This window comes from Schistocerca americana, chromosome 3 (assembly GCF_021461395.2).
Source record: "Schistocerca americana isolate TAMUIC-IGC-003095 chromosome 3, iqSchAmer2.1, whole genome shotgun sequence".
Taxonomy (NCBI): Eukaryota; Metazoa; Arthropoda; class Insecta; order Orthoptera; family Acrididae; genus Schistocerca; species Schistocerca americana.
Window position 1 is genome coordinate 736,776,142 of NC_060121.1, and position 14,883 is coordinate 736,791,024.

The 14,883-nt window shown below is 43.3% G+C and overlaps 1 protein-coding gene across 2 annotated transcripts in view; it reads left to right on the plus strand.

Moving 5' to 3' along the window:
• The first annotated feature begins 506 nt into the window (after positions 1-506).
• LOC124605654 (transmembrane 6 superfamily member 1-like) overlaps positions 507-14,883 on the plus strand; it is a 195,557-nt gene continuing 181,180 nt past the window's right edge. Inside the window, exon 1 of one of the 2 annotated variants that reach the window (XM_047137479.1) lies at positions 507-623. In XM_047137479.1, the coding sequence (XP_046993435.1) occupies positions 600-623 (24 nt within the window). In that variant the 5' untranslated portion in view covers positions 507-599. Of the gene's footprint in view, positions 624-696; positions 1,080-14,883 lie in introns of those variants that run through there. The other variant, XM_047137480.1, reaches the window with a different exon arrangement.

A 14,883-nucleotide genomic window follows, 5' to 3' on the forward strand; every position in this document is an offset into this window, starting at 1 on the left:
TTCTTGGACTTCACAAATTTAAGAATTTTATAGATGTCAGAATCCGGTAGAATGTAGGCTGCGTTTTTAATTTTGTATTTTTTGCGTCATCAACGTCCTTCCTTCCTATTTCCAGTAGTTTGTTGAGGAGCTACACGTATCCATTGTTTCTTTGGTCAGATGTCAGATTTCCAGTTTGTCTCCATAACATGAATATTGGTCCACCGTTTTCATATACACTTTCCATAAATTTCTGACTTATTCTCGCGTGTTTTCCTGCTACGAAGCTTGTGGTATCTAATCTGTAGAGTTTTTTTAGAGTAATATGATCGTAAACTTTTCATCTAATACTTGGCGCTCAGGGCCCAAATTTGTATTCAACTAATCTCTAAGCGGTAGTCCATACGACTTATCTTTGTCTGTAATCACATACAAATTTAAGTGTGCTTCCTTTGGAGTCAACAGACATTATTGCACATAAATTGATTTACAGCGTAACTTCAATCAAATCAAACGCACATATGCGCGAGTTGCTTGTCGTCTGCTGAAACGCGCAAAGATTCCTACCTTACGCGGGGAGCGATGCAATTTCCGGGAAAGGACTTTGCACTTTTGCAGAAATGCGCATACGTCGTTGCGCTGTTGTAAGAAGCATATGCTTGAAATTGAACACTAACCTGCATCGTATTGCATGTGTGGTACGATCTCCATCTGTAATTCTGTCGTCGAAGAAACTTGCCAAACGAAATACAAATTGTAAATTGACTGGACGTGGTGTTTGCCCTGTCACATGAAAATGGTTTCAGATGTGATTCATGAAATCATTTATTGCGTGTCATTGTGGTATTGTTTCAGTACCCAATACTTGGGATGTGCATATTCTGCTCGAAAGAAATTGTTTGAGAACCAAATTTGTTGCGATTGTATTATACCATTTCCACCCTGGAGATATTGCAGGTCACAGTGAATCGTGCTAGGAATAGTTTAGACCAGTTATTTATCACTAAATACTCACTTAGCCGTGATAACGTCAGGCAGTGATTTTATCTCAGTAGCTCAGAAGTGACTTGTTCCGTTTGAACACAGGAATGATGTTACCGGTACGCTGAAAAATATTTTTAAGTGTTTTTTTGAATAGCAGCCATCGAGTTGATTACATTGTATTCGATTGTTACATTATGTTTCGAAAGAAACACAAAACATTGTCTGTTTGAGTTAGTCGTATTTGCCCTACATATTTTACATAACTTTCATTACGACGTATACAACACGACAATGGTCTGTTTTTATTCTGCTGGAACAATTTCTTGTAACGTGTTTACTAGAAAAGTTTACGAAGATTAAAACTCCGTAGCATTTTCTACATCCATTCATCAGTCCAAGCGTTAATAGCCTACGGCCCAAATTTCGCGACAGACTACTTCGCTTGCGGAATCCAAGTTTTACCAACTTTTTAGTTTCTTAGTAAATCTGTCCACGCATATCATGGTTATTCTTTCGTGTTTTCCGAGTTGTATATTTCATAAGTCTTTTTGGGGCTCCGTGGTAAATCAGTGTGTCCCCTTATATATTCAGCCATTGGACTGATTGCAGTTTTCCATGAGTATCAGCAGGACTTAAAAGTGTGGACGTATGCAGCAATGTAATTGAAGGGATATCCCCAGAAATTTTCAAGAATCAAATAACATTTCTTCTTTCAGAACTGAGTAAAGATAGAAAAATGCCTGCCTAGGCTTGTAATAAAAACATAACTTAATAAGCGTTGGTGGTATTGTGACCTGTGTGCTTTAGCTTGTGAATTAAGTAGTTCTGCAAAATAGTAAATAACTTTTCACTACTTATGAACTGCAGGGTCCAAAAGGTGTATCTGATCTGACCCGGAAAATTTTCTTATTTTATGTATGACCTCACAGTAGCAGTAACCCAAGATAGCTGAATTTCCTAAATTCAGTCCAGTGTGCTGTTCAGAATGCTTGATTTGGGTTCCAACGAAGTTGATTATTTCAACATACATTCTTCCTACTAGAAATGCTCCTTTTCAGAAAGTCCAAAGTTTTAAGTTTATGCCATCAGTGGCAAGATAAATATCAATGAATATAGTACAGTAACAATTTGATTTACAAACAGTTTGCTTTCTTTTAGTCAGCCATAGGTTAAGATCTGTTTGCAAAGGATTCTGTGTATATACGAGCTGACGTTCTTCTCTCTTGTCATTTGATAGTGGCCATTTTACGTTTTTTGGCCATGCATAATCGTATTAGTCTTACCAGCCATTAAAATAAGTTTCAGAAAGGTAGTTTAAGCATTCTAGTCTGTACACTTTCCTGGTGGGAAAAGTAGTTGCTTAACTAGGGCCTGCATGGGGACTAGTGTAGCAGGGGATACAACCCGTCGGCTTTGGACATTGACGTCACAAATCGCCAATCGAGAAGCAATTCTTCTTAGTGTTGTAGCTCCCTTCAGTGGCTGATAAGTGTTTTTTGGCTTTTTAAAAAAAATCTCACGAGATAGAATAAACAGATCCACTTTATTAAGCAATCAGTAAAAAAAACGAAACTGAAACATAACAGCAAAAGCGAAAATGGTAAACTGCTATCTGGCGACTTGTGACGTCATTGTCCAAAGCCGACGGGTTGTATCCCCTGCTACACTAGACCCCCTGCATGTGTTAGAAATGTGGTCTATGTATCAGAAGAACTGCAGTAGTAATTGTTTGGTCTTTTGGTCAGTAGTCTAACCATTGCGTTGTCCATGTGGTACCACCTTTCACAAAATTTATAACTTTTTAAATTATGCTGACAGTTCCCTCATATTTTGATTATGTTGTATAGTTTTGCAATGAAATGAGCATGCATGTGAGTTGTAGGTACCTCTGAAGCCCTAAATAAATTAAAATCTTGTTATAATACTAGATTATTTCCTTCATTGCTGCCTGATAAAACAATTTGACACTTGTTAATAAAAATTTCAGACTGTGAGTATTACGTAGTATTCATTTTGTGACTGGTCTTTGGTTTCGATGGTAATTTTAAAGCAACAATTGAAAGTTGTCGTCAATGGGTGATGAATTGTGAAGAACATATTACACATAGTTACATTCAAAATTGTTTATCAGTTAGTTGTCTGAAGATAGTTTATAAGCCAGAAAGTGGTTCACGAAAATAAACTAATTGTGGGGAAAATTGATAGTTTGAGTTTTTCATTGTGAAATAGTAAATATTACTGCATTACTTTCTTTTTGTGTTGTTCACACTATTGATTTTAAATGAATCCAGTGATAATCACATTAGAAAGAAATTTATTCCTCATTTATATTCCTTGGCAAAGTGCTTGAATCATTCAGCATTTCAGTTTCTCACTACGCAAAGTCATGGAGAGCGTTTGTTACAGTGTTAGGAAGAAATGATTTAGACTTCTCAAGACCGTACTATTTTTCTTCCTATTCTGCAGTAAAGAATAAAAACTGTAGAAATTTTGAGATACATCATTTGTATGCTTTTTTACTTTATTTGTTTTGATGTCATCAACTGGACCGAGCATTCTGTAGGCTGTTCCATCACACTGACAGCTAAGCCAGTTGTGATTTAATTAAAAATTTCAAAAAGGACCATAGCTCAGAATGATGTGAAATTTGAACAGAACATTATTGAAGAAGGAGAAAATGATAGGGAAACGAAAATTTTGCCATGTTATGGTGTTGCAAGTGGCAGAATATGCAAAATAAGACATGGGATACAGGGCTGTCTCTCATTTTGCATTTGAGATGCTAAGAATTACTGTTGCAATGGAGGACCATCCATTGCTGGTGAAGCTTTCTCACAGGAACGATGACTGTGTGCTAGTAGCTCTGCAGAAGTTCTGAATACTTAAGGATGTGAAAAATGGCATTGGTCCAATGTCTGCAAATGATTTGGAGAAAATGATTAAGAAATTCAGAAAGACAGTGTCTTTTGAAGTATAGTGTGGCTGGGGGAGGGGAGGAAGATAGTTGATTAGGTTTCAGTTGATGATATGTGGGGGGGGGGGGGGGGGGGTTGAGTGGTGGTGTGCCGACATGTAGTGCATGGGGGCTTGCTCGAACTTTGGACATTCTTGTGAGCATGGTGCATAAAATTCTACAAAACATCCTGTATTTCTGTCCATACATAATTACCCATAGTCAGAAGTTACACTCATGCTGACCTGCCAGTAAGACAAATGTTTGCTCTAGAATTCCTTGTTCTCATGGGAGTGTACAATGAGTAGCCATGAAACATTCTGTGGACAGACAAAGCCCATCTCCAGGGACATGTCAATACACAGAATTGCAGAGTAAGGGCACCAGAAAATCCGCTCACTCACCTAACAGCACTGTTTGATCCTGCAAAGGTAACTGCATGGTGCAGGCTAGTATTTTTTATTGCAGGGCCATATCTTTTCAAAGAAATGTGTCCTATAGGTTCTGTTACATGCACCATCATCATAAACACTGTGAGAGTCTTCTGCGCACCATCGTCAATCCAACCCTTCAGCATCATGGATATGTGGGTAGGATCGATTTTATGCAAGATGGCATTTCTCTGCTCGTTGCACAGCCAGTAAAGCACCTGTTGCAGAGGCATTTTGGAAATACTAGAATTATCAGCCATCATTTGTGTACAGCCTGATGGTCCAGATCAACTGATCTTAATCTTTGTGACTTCTTGTTGCAAGGTTATCTGGAAGATTCTGTTTCCACTACTTCAATTACAAATGTAGCTGTGTTGAATGCATGCATTGTGCAACATATTCTGAATGTGACTCTTGAGACACTGCAATCTGTTGTGGTTCATGCTGTTTCTTGATTTCAACTTGGAGTGGAAAATGGTGGAGAGCATATGGAACATGTCTTCTACCAATCTCACAACAATGAAAAATTGATTTCATTGTAGTTTTTTGTGCATTTTTTGACCTCAGGACAGTTAAAAACCAATTACAGTGTTGCTTTAAAATGTAGTTTTCGGCCTCAGAACAGTTAAAAACTTTTTTTTTTTTTTTTTTTTCCATTCAGTGTGGTGGATGGGCCGCAACTGTCGAGTGCCACAATTCTACAGTTATGTGCATTACATGATAGTTATGAGCAACTTGCACAGTATTAATCAGTTGCAATTCATCTTTCATTTGCATCAGAGCCTATTTACACTTTACACTAAGACACTTACAGCACACTATTATTATTATTATTTTTTTTTACATAACACTTCCTGCTTCTTTGATACCTCCAGCTCAAATTTGACATTCTGAGCAGTGACATGCCAGTCTGGAACATGTAACGCATTCATTGAAGGTGACAGGCATCTGCACATTGTGACTGGTAGTAAAGTGTGGGTGTTGTAGAGTAGGAGACAGAGAGTGGTTACCATGTCAAGCTACTACTGAAGTGTAAAGTTTCAGGAGCAGTGTGTGACTGGTGTAGGAGGGTGGGAACAGGAAGGGCTTTGGGGCTATGCAGTGGACTTCAAGACCAGGGAATACAGGACTGAAATATATGTTGCAGAGAAAGTTTCCAACTGCACAATTTTGAAAAGCTGGTGTAGGGAGACAAGGGGAATCCAGATGACATGGGTCTTGAAACAGCCACAGAAGTCAACTACATTATGTTGTGCTGTATACTCTACTAGTAGGTGGCCTATGTGACCCACAGCTACAATTTCTTCATGACTCTTCGTTTGGATATCTAGGCTGTCCATAGTCATATACAAATAGCATTCTGTTCTCTGATGATGTTATTTAGGTAGTTTCTTTCACAGATGGCCCTGCCTCTGATGGGATAGGAAGTGCCAGAGACAGGGTCAAAATGGGAGATGAGTGGATTTATGGGACAGGTCTTGCACTTGGATATTCCACAGGAATATGACCTACTAGCCCACAGGTTGGGAGCAGGAGGGGCATAAGAACAAACAATATTATTACACTGATTGATAGTGCAGCAGAATATCAGGTTGCAAAATATAAGGAGGATGTCAACTCCCTTCAGGGTACAACATGAGGTAGTCAAAGCTGTGCCAGAATATGTGATTCAGTTGTAAATGTTCTGTGCCATTGCCTCTCCTGTCCCTCCAGACGCATACAATGTAACTCCTACAAAGATGTTGTTTTGGAATGGCTAGAAGATCTGTCACGAAACTGATCACGCCTAAAACATTATTGTAACTCTTTAAAATTTTTAGGTGTGGATAGTTTTTCAATTGCCTTGACATGGTGTTGTGTTGATCTCAACATCTCCTTGTGTAATATCCTGCTGCAGCTGGAAATAACGAACACTTTAACACAGGTTGCACTTGCGACCACTGTTTTGTGGTGTGTGGAATAAAGTTTGCAGATTTTCAGATGATTGCCTTGGTATGAACGTCTTATAATAATGTCACCATAGGGAATGTTGTTAATTGCTATTGAATCTATTTTTGAGAATTATTTGTCTTCAGGTAGTTTGGTCATTAGTTCCTTTGAGTGAAAAATTGGGGAAGTATCTGCTTCAGACTGAGCAGCATTTTATGGGGAACTGAAATCACTGCAGACTCTTAATAGACCATTGAGCTTGCTTATTATGACAATGGGTGAATGAGATAGGAGTGATGACTTGTTCTTGCAGTTAGTCTAGCTTATTTGGTCATACACAAAGCAAAAGGGGCTGATCTTGGTGTACTTAAAAGCAATCCAGAAGATTTAATTGAGATGTGAGCACAACATGAGCAGCTGAAGATGGCATACTAAGTCTGTCAAAGAAGGGCCAGATCTGTGAATGGAATGATTTGTGAGACCAGGTAAACTATGTCATGAATTTTGAATCAAAACAAAGTTGTCGTGAGAGTTGATAGCCTTCCAAACTAAATGTGAAGTGCACGTGACTCATACAGTTACAGATACGAAATGTTGATTCTGGTGTATCGTGAACAACATTTTATTAAGAATAAACCAGGTCACCACTGCACATGCAGGACAGTCCAAACATGTAATGAAATAAGTACAATTGTTGCAGACAAACTTGATCAGTAATTAGGTGAAGTTTTGTCAGAACAAAACAGTCATACAGTGTCACATGCAGCAAACAGAAATGTAATCACTGTGCTCCTGGCAGCCATTGTGCGAACTCTTTTAATAGCTCTTTGTTATCTATGTATGTTGATGTTTGCCATTACCAGGTCTTTGCACCTAGCAAGATGACACGGTGGTTAGCTGACTGGACTCACATACTGGTGGATAATGGTTCAAATCCATGTTCGGCCATCCAGATTTAGGTTTCCTTGTTTCCCTGTATTGCTCCAGACTAATGCCGGGATGTTTCCCTTGAAAAGACACAGCCAATTTCCTTTCCCATCATTGACACAATCTGAACTTGTGCTCCATCTTTAATGATCTTGATGTCGACGGAATGTTAAATCCAATCTTTCTTCCTTCGGAGTCTTTGCCAAACATAAAGGATTAAGTATGACAAGTAATATCAACTTTCAATCTCGAAGGTAACTGAGACGGAAGTTTGTGCTTTTAGGGGAGTAGTTTGCCCATTTTAAGTAGTAAGCCTAAGCTTTGTCAATAACGATGTTGGTGACCCAGTAACTAATAGGTATTTGTCTATAATAGTGACATAGATACCATCATCTAGCTAAACAGCACCTATGTAGTCTATACTGTTAATATCAACTTTAGTTTGATAGGGGCACTGCTTCCTTGTTATTAACAGGAAGTGTAGCATTTACTTTAAGTTGCTGGCTTATTGAAGCCACTCCTGTCCTTCAGGGCTGGCGTAAGCTCATTAGGGTTGTCTGATTGTATTTAAAATAAGTAAAGGTGTGTGACGAAGCAAGCTGGGATATTTTTACTTCCCCCTCTTGTTTTGCCATCTGCTTACTTCAATTCGTTTTTTAGTTTTAACTACTAACCATTAACGTATGTGAATGTAATCCGCATTTCCATAAAAGAGAAAGGTTGGCCCTCAGTTTTAAAGACCATAACACCAGATCTAATTTGATGCTTAGTTTTACATATGTAGTTGGTTTTCTAATTTATTTTGCCTATTCGTAGTTAGTGTCTTTCATTATAGAGTGAAATCAGTGATTGTTTCGTAACTTAAATTCTATTGGTGACTTAGAAACAAACATAAATTCTGTAATAATTATAAACATTTGGAAGACGAAACACTAGCATTCTTTAAGTATTTATTTGGCTCTATTCAAAAACACGTTAGCAAAGCCAGCCCTTTATTAATACCAAAGTAATTAACGGTTTTGTCAAAAGAATTGTTTGCATAATTATATACACTATGTGATCAAAAGTATCCGGACACGCCCAAAAAAATAAGTTTTTCATATTAGGTGCATTGTGCTGCCACCTATTGCCAGGTACTTCATATCAGCGACCTCAGTAGTCATAAGACATCATGAGAGAGCAGAATGGGGCACTCTGTGGAACTCACGGAATTTGAACGTGGTCAGATGACTGGGTGTCACGTGTGTCGTATGTCTGTGCGCGAGATTTCCACACTCCTAAACATTCCTAGGTCCACTGTTTTCGATGTGAGAGTGAAGTGGAAACTTGAAGGGACACATACAGCACAAAAGCGTACAGGTCGACCTCGCCTGTTGACTGACAGAGACCACCAACAGTTGAAGAGGGTCATGATGTGCAATAGGCAGACATTTATCCAGCCCATCACACACGAATTCCAGACTGTTGTGACTCGCCGATTATTCAAAGTGCCGCCGCGCAATTACGCACGTCCTCTACGTGCGGCGCTGTCTGCCAGCCATGCAGCAGCTGCGCCACCTAAGCGGCCAGCCGAGCAGCGGCCGCTAGACTGAGACTCAGTGTTTAATCGAATGCCGACTTGTACACAGGTCAACTTACGCAGTGACTTATATGTGTTGTTGTGTTGTTCCTAAATATATGTGTTAAACCTGAAGTTCTAACAATTGGCGACGAGGTAGTGGATTTTTCCTTTTCACCGTTGACTCACAGGGTTCCATGGCTACTGTCGAGCAACTCTTGCAAAATCTCCTTGAACAGCAAACGCTTCTAACGGCGGCGATTCGCGATTTCGTCGCGGCGTCAAATGCGGGGCGTTTCTCGTCGTTGGCTGTACCTCCTTTTCCACCTTACGACGAGACGGCGGAAGACGGGTCTGATTATGAAAAACGTCTTCGACAGCACTTCTTGGCATTTCATGTCACGGATGAACAACCATGTAAGTCTCTGTTCCTTTCCTGGATTTCACCTCAAATGTATCGGTTGTTGTCGCAATTGGCTCCTTTGAAGGATCCTGCGTCTTTGTCCTTTGCTGAAATGTGCTCACTTCTGTCTGTCTATTTTCAAAAGCAAACGCATGTGGTAGCCTCTCGTGTTGCCTTTTATCGTTGTCAAAAACAACCGAATCAATCCTATCGTGCTTGGGCTGCTGAACTTCACGGCCTCAGTCGAAAGTGTCAATTTGTTACTGATGTTCAAAAAGAATCCTATGCCGATTCCATGGTCCGGGATGCTATTATCCGGTTGGCGCCCGACAAAGAAGTTTGGCAACGTGCCCTTCAGTTGGTGAATCCGACTATAGATGAAGTTCTCTCCATTGCGCAGTCTTTTGAGATTTCTCGCGCTGCTGGGGCGCAAATAGAAGCGTGGGGTGACGTCGGGGAAATACAACCTCTGTGCGCTGTTGACGACGCGTGCGGCGCGTCCCCGCCGGCCGACATGGCCGCAGTCCGCTCCCACGCGCGGCCTCGGCCTAGCCGTAAACAACCCACTACGAAACTGCAGCAAAATCCCCGGCAACTTCCTTCATGTCCGCGGTGTTTTACGAAACATTCACGCGACGATTGTCCCCAACGTTGCGCTGTGTGTCACAACTGCAAAAAGAAAGGTCATGTGTCTTCCGTTTGCAAATCCGACCACATACATGATGTTCATGAACACGACGCTGATTCTGATTCTGTGTTGTCTGTCAATTGCACTTCTTCCCTTTCAGGGAAGTTATTCCTCACTGTCCAAATCCTAGGTCGAGATGTTCGCATGCAAGTGGATACCGGTTCTGCCGCCACTATAATTAATTCTCAGACGTATCTTCAGCTGGGTTCTCCACTCCTGTCCCCTGTCACTCGGCAATTACGGACGTACAATAAACAGAAGATTTCTCTCTTGGGACAGTTTAATGCTGAGGTATCTTACAAATCCGTCATTCGCACTGTTCCCATATTTGTGGTTGACCAGAGCAACGCAGAAAATCTCTTTGGTTTCGATGCCTTTCACGTTTTTGGGTTCTCCATAGATGACTCTGTCAATATTGTCTCTGACGCTATTCCTTATGCTCAACTGGATTCCTTGTCGACTACATTTTCGTCCCTTTTTCTCCTGGGTTAGGCCGTGCAAACGACTTTGAAGCTCATATCACGCTCAAACCCACTGCTCGGCCTAAGTTTTTTCGGGCTCGGCCCATTCCTGTGGCCCTTCGTGCTTCGTGATCGGGTAAAACGGGAGTTGGATCGTCTCACTGCGTCAGGGGTTTTGCTTCCTGTCACTTCCAGTGAGTGGTCCTCTCCTGTCGTTGTCGTTGCTAAGCCCAATGGTGATATTCGTCTCTGTGGCGATTTCAAAGTCACTGTAAATGCTCAATGCCTCATAGACACTTACCCTATGCCCCGTCCGGAAGAACTGTTCACTAAACTCGCTGGAGGACAGTATTTTTCTAAAATTGACCTGTCGGAGGCTTATCATCAACTTCCTCTCGACGCTGCTTCCCGGCAGTTTCTGGTCCTTAACATGCCTTTCGGCCTCTATCAATACCAACGCTTGCCCTTCGGGGTTGCTAGCGCCCCTGCTCTCTTTCAGCGATTCTTGGAACAATTATTGCTCCCTGTCCCTGGGTGTATCAATTACATGGACGACATTGTTGTCACTGGCTCCACCACTGAAGAAAATCTTCAAAATCTCCGCACACTTTTTAATGTCTTACAGACTGCCAGTCTTAAGTGTAATCTTCAGAAATCACAATTTCTTCAGGCATCTATCACGTACTTGGGGTTTCAACTCTCTCGGGATGGTATTCGTCCGCTTCAACACACTGTCGCTGCGATCGATGCCCTTCCTCGCCCTACGTCTTTTAAGGAACTGCAGGCCTTCTTGGGGAAAATAGCATACTATCACAAGTTTTTACCATCTGCGGCGTCGGTGGCTCAGCCGTTGCATCGCCTGTTGCATAAAAACGTGCCTTTTCACTGGTCCGCGTCATGTGACGCGGCTTTCCTGAAATTAAAGACTATGCTGAAACAGGCCCCGTGCCTTGCTACTTATCGACCTGGCCAACATCTTGTTCTTGGCACAGACGCCTCTCAATACAGGGTCGGTGCAGTCCTTGCACACCGTTTTTCTGACGGTTCGGAACAACCCATCGCTTATGCCTCCAAAATGCTCACGGATGCCCAACAAAAGTATTCTCAAATTGAGAAAGAAGCTTTGGCCATCATTTATGCTCTTCGTAAGTTTGGCGTTTTTCTCTATGGCTCAAAATTTCATCTTGTTACGGATCACAAACCACTTGTTTCCTTGTTTCATCCATCAACGTCACTTCCCAACAAGGCTGCTCACCGCCTCCAGCGTTGGGCTCTTTACTTGTCCCGTTTCAATTATGAGATTCATTTCCGGCCAACGGCTCAACATGCGAATGCTGATGCTTTGTCTCGCCTTCCCATGGGTCCTGATCAGGCATTCGATAGGGACGAACTTTTGTGTTTCCACCTGGATGTTGCCGAGCAGCGGGTTGTGGACGGGTTCCCCATCACTGGGGAGAGGCTGGCGGCTGCTACGGGTTCTGACCCTACCCTCTCCCGGGTTTTACGCTGTATTCAGAAGGGTTGGCCAGATCGCCCGTCCGCTAAGACTTCTGATCCGTTGCGGAACTACTACACTTTGCGCTACCGCCTCACGGCTAGGGATGGTGTTATCCTCCTCTCCACTGACAATGCTTCGCCGCGTGTTGTGGTACCTGCATCTTTGCGTGCTTCGGTCTTGCGCCTCCTTCACCAGGGGCACTGGGGTGTGTCTCGCACAAAATCTCTGGTGCGCCGTCATGTGTACTGGCCTGGCGTCGACTCTGAAATAGCACACATGGTCGCTGCCTGCGGCGCTTGTGCGTCACAGGCTGCTGCCCCGAACTCATCTTTGTCACCGTGGCCTTCGCCTGAGAAGCCCTGGGAGCGCATTCATGCTGACTTTGCGGGACCCTTTTTAGGTACTTATTGGCTCCTCATAATTGACGCCTACTCTAACTTTCCTTTCATTGTCCGTTGCACGTCACCTACCACCGCGGCAACCACCAGTGCTCTCGCCCACATTTTTTCTTTGGAAGGCCTCCCCTCTACTCTTGTTACTGATAATGGTCCGCAATTTGCCTCTTCCGACTTTGCGGATTTTTGTGCTCGTCACGGCGTTACGCATGTCATGGCCCCGCCGTTCCATCCACAATCCAGCGGTGAGGCTGAACGGCTGGTCCGCACATTTAAGGCTCAGATGCCGAAACTTCTGACTTCTTCTGCTGCCGATGATGCGCTTCTCCAGTTCCTGGCATCTTACCGTTTCACCCCCATGGGCGATCACAGCCCGGCTGAGCTCTTACATGGCCCTCAGCCCCGCACGCTACTTCATCTTCTGCAGCCTCCCACCTCACGGCCGCGGGTGCCTTCACTTGGCCGATTCACCGCCGACGACCTCGTCTGGGTACGGGGATATGGCAGGCGGGCAAAATGGAGCCCGGGCCGCATCTTACGACACCGTGGCAGACGCCTGTATGAAATCCAGACGGACACGGGTGTTGCAGTGCGTCATTCGGACCAGCTTCGGCCTCGGGTGCCAGCAACGCCTGTTCCGAATGCCGCCACACCACCTTTGGCTCTACCTGATGCTCAGGATCTTGGCATCTCTCAATACTCACAACGCAGCCCTCTTACTGTCATCGCGATGCCAGCACCAGACCGGACGCCACCAGGAGACGTGCCCATGCAGGAACCGGAGGATCATCCTTTGTCAGAGTATATCTACTCGCCTCCTCCTCCAACGGACGCCGACACATCGCCCACGTCTCCTGTCATCTCGACCCGTTATCATCGGGGAAACTTCCGTCCGTACGGGAAGCCGCCTCCTCGAGACTTTACGGCGAGTCAAACAATGCCTATGGACGTTAGCCATCTCCAGGACACCTCCATAAAGACCAGTGCAACAATTTCAAAAGGGGGGAAAAGTGTTGTGACTCGCCGATTATTCAAAGTGCTGCCGCGCAATTACACACGTCCTCTACGTGCGGCGCTGTCTGCCAGCCATGCAGCAGCTGCGCCACCTAAGCGGCCAGCAGAGCAGCGGCCGCTAGACTGAGACTCAGTGTTTAATCGAATGCTGACTTGTACACAGGTCAACTTACTCAGTGACTTATATGTGTTGTTGTGTTGTTCCTAAATATATGTGTTAAACCTGAAGTTCTAACACAGACTGCATCAGTTTCCACTGCAAGTACTATGACAGTTAGGCGGGAGGTGAGAAAACTTGGATTTCATGGTCGAGTGGCTGCTCATAAGCCACACATCACACTGGTAAATGCCAAACACAACCTCGCTTTGTGTAAGGAGTGTAAACATTGGACGATTCAACATCAGAAAAACGTTGTGTGGAGTGACAAATCACGGTGCACAATGTGGCAATCCGAGGGCAGGGTGTGGGTATGGCGAATGCCTGGTGAACATCATCTGCCAGCGTATGTACTGCCAACAGTAAAATTCGGAGGCGGTGGTGTTATGGTGTGGTCATGTTTTTCATGGAGGGGTCTTGCACCCCTTGTTGATTTGTGTGGCACTATTACAGCACAGGCCTACATTGATGTTTCAAGCACCTTCTTGCTTCCCACTGTTGAAGAGCAACTCAGGGATGGCGATTTCATCTTTCAACATGATGGAGCATCTGTTCATAATGTACGGCCTGTGGCAAAGTGGTTACAAGACAATAACATCCCTGTAATGGACTGGCCTGCAGAGAGTCCTGATCTGAATCCTATAGAACACCTTTGAGATGTCTCGGAACGCCGACTTTGTGTCAGGCCTCACCGACAGACATCGATACCTCTCCTCAGTGCAGCACTGCATGCAGAATGGGCTGCCATTTCCCAAGAAACCTTCCAGCACCTGATGAACATATGCCTGCGAGAGTGGAAGCTGTCGTCAAAGCTAAGGGTGGGCCAACACCATACTGATTTCCGGAATTACCGATGGAGGGCACCACGTACTTGTAAGTAATTTTGAGCCAGGTGTCCGGATACTTTTGATCACATAGTGTGTGTTAATTTCATCATATGAACAAATAATTTGGCCGAATCCTTGTGGTAGAAGAAACTTAAAAACAACCAATTTTTTGATGCATTCAGTTAATTTAATGAGGTAAGTTTTAATTGTAATTTCTGTAAAGTAAACTACAAACAATGTGTAGCTTCAGCACCTATTGTTGTGAGTATATATAAGGTCCTGATTCTTATTCCTGAGACAGTCAGTCCATGGCCAGGTTTCAGATGAGAAACCTGTGCTGGTTAGAACAACAACAGTGCTTCAACTTAACTGTGAAAGAAGTGTTACACAATTAGGCCCTGTGTTAAAACAATGACAAGTGTCTGCTCCATACATACCTTTCTATTCTTCAAGAACTGTGTAGTTAGGTTTTTACTGCTCATAGATGTTCAGTAGGAAACTATTGGAGCGGTATGTTGATGTTTGCCTGCAACCTATTAATGAGGCTTATTGAAAGTTAAACAATAGTGCACTGGCCACATAACTGTGCAGTATTCGGGGGTTGTGAACAGTGAAAGTAAAAGACTGTGAAACGCCACTGTGTCTCTGTCGGGTACGTCATTTACAGTAGACAGTAGTT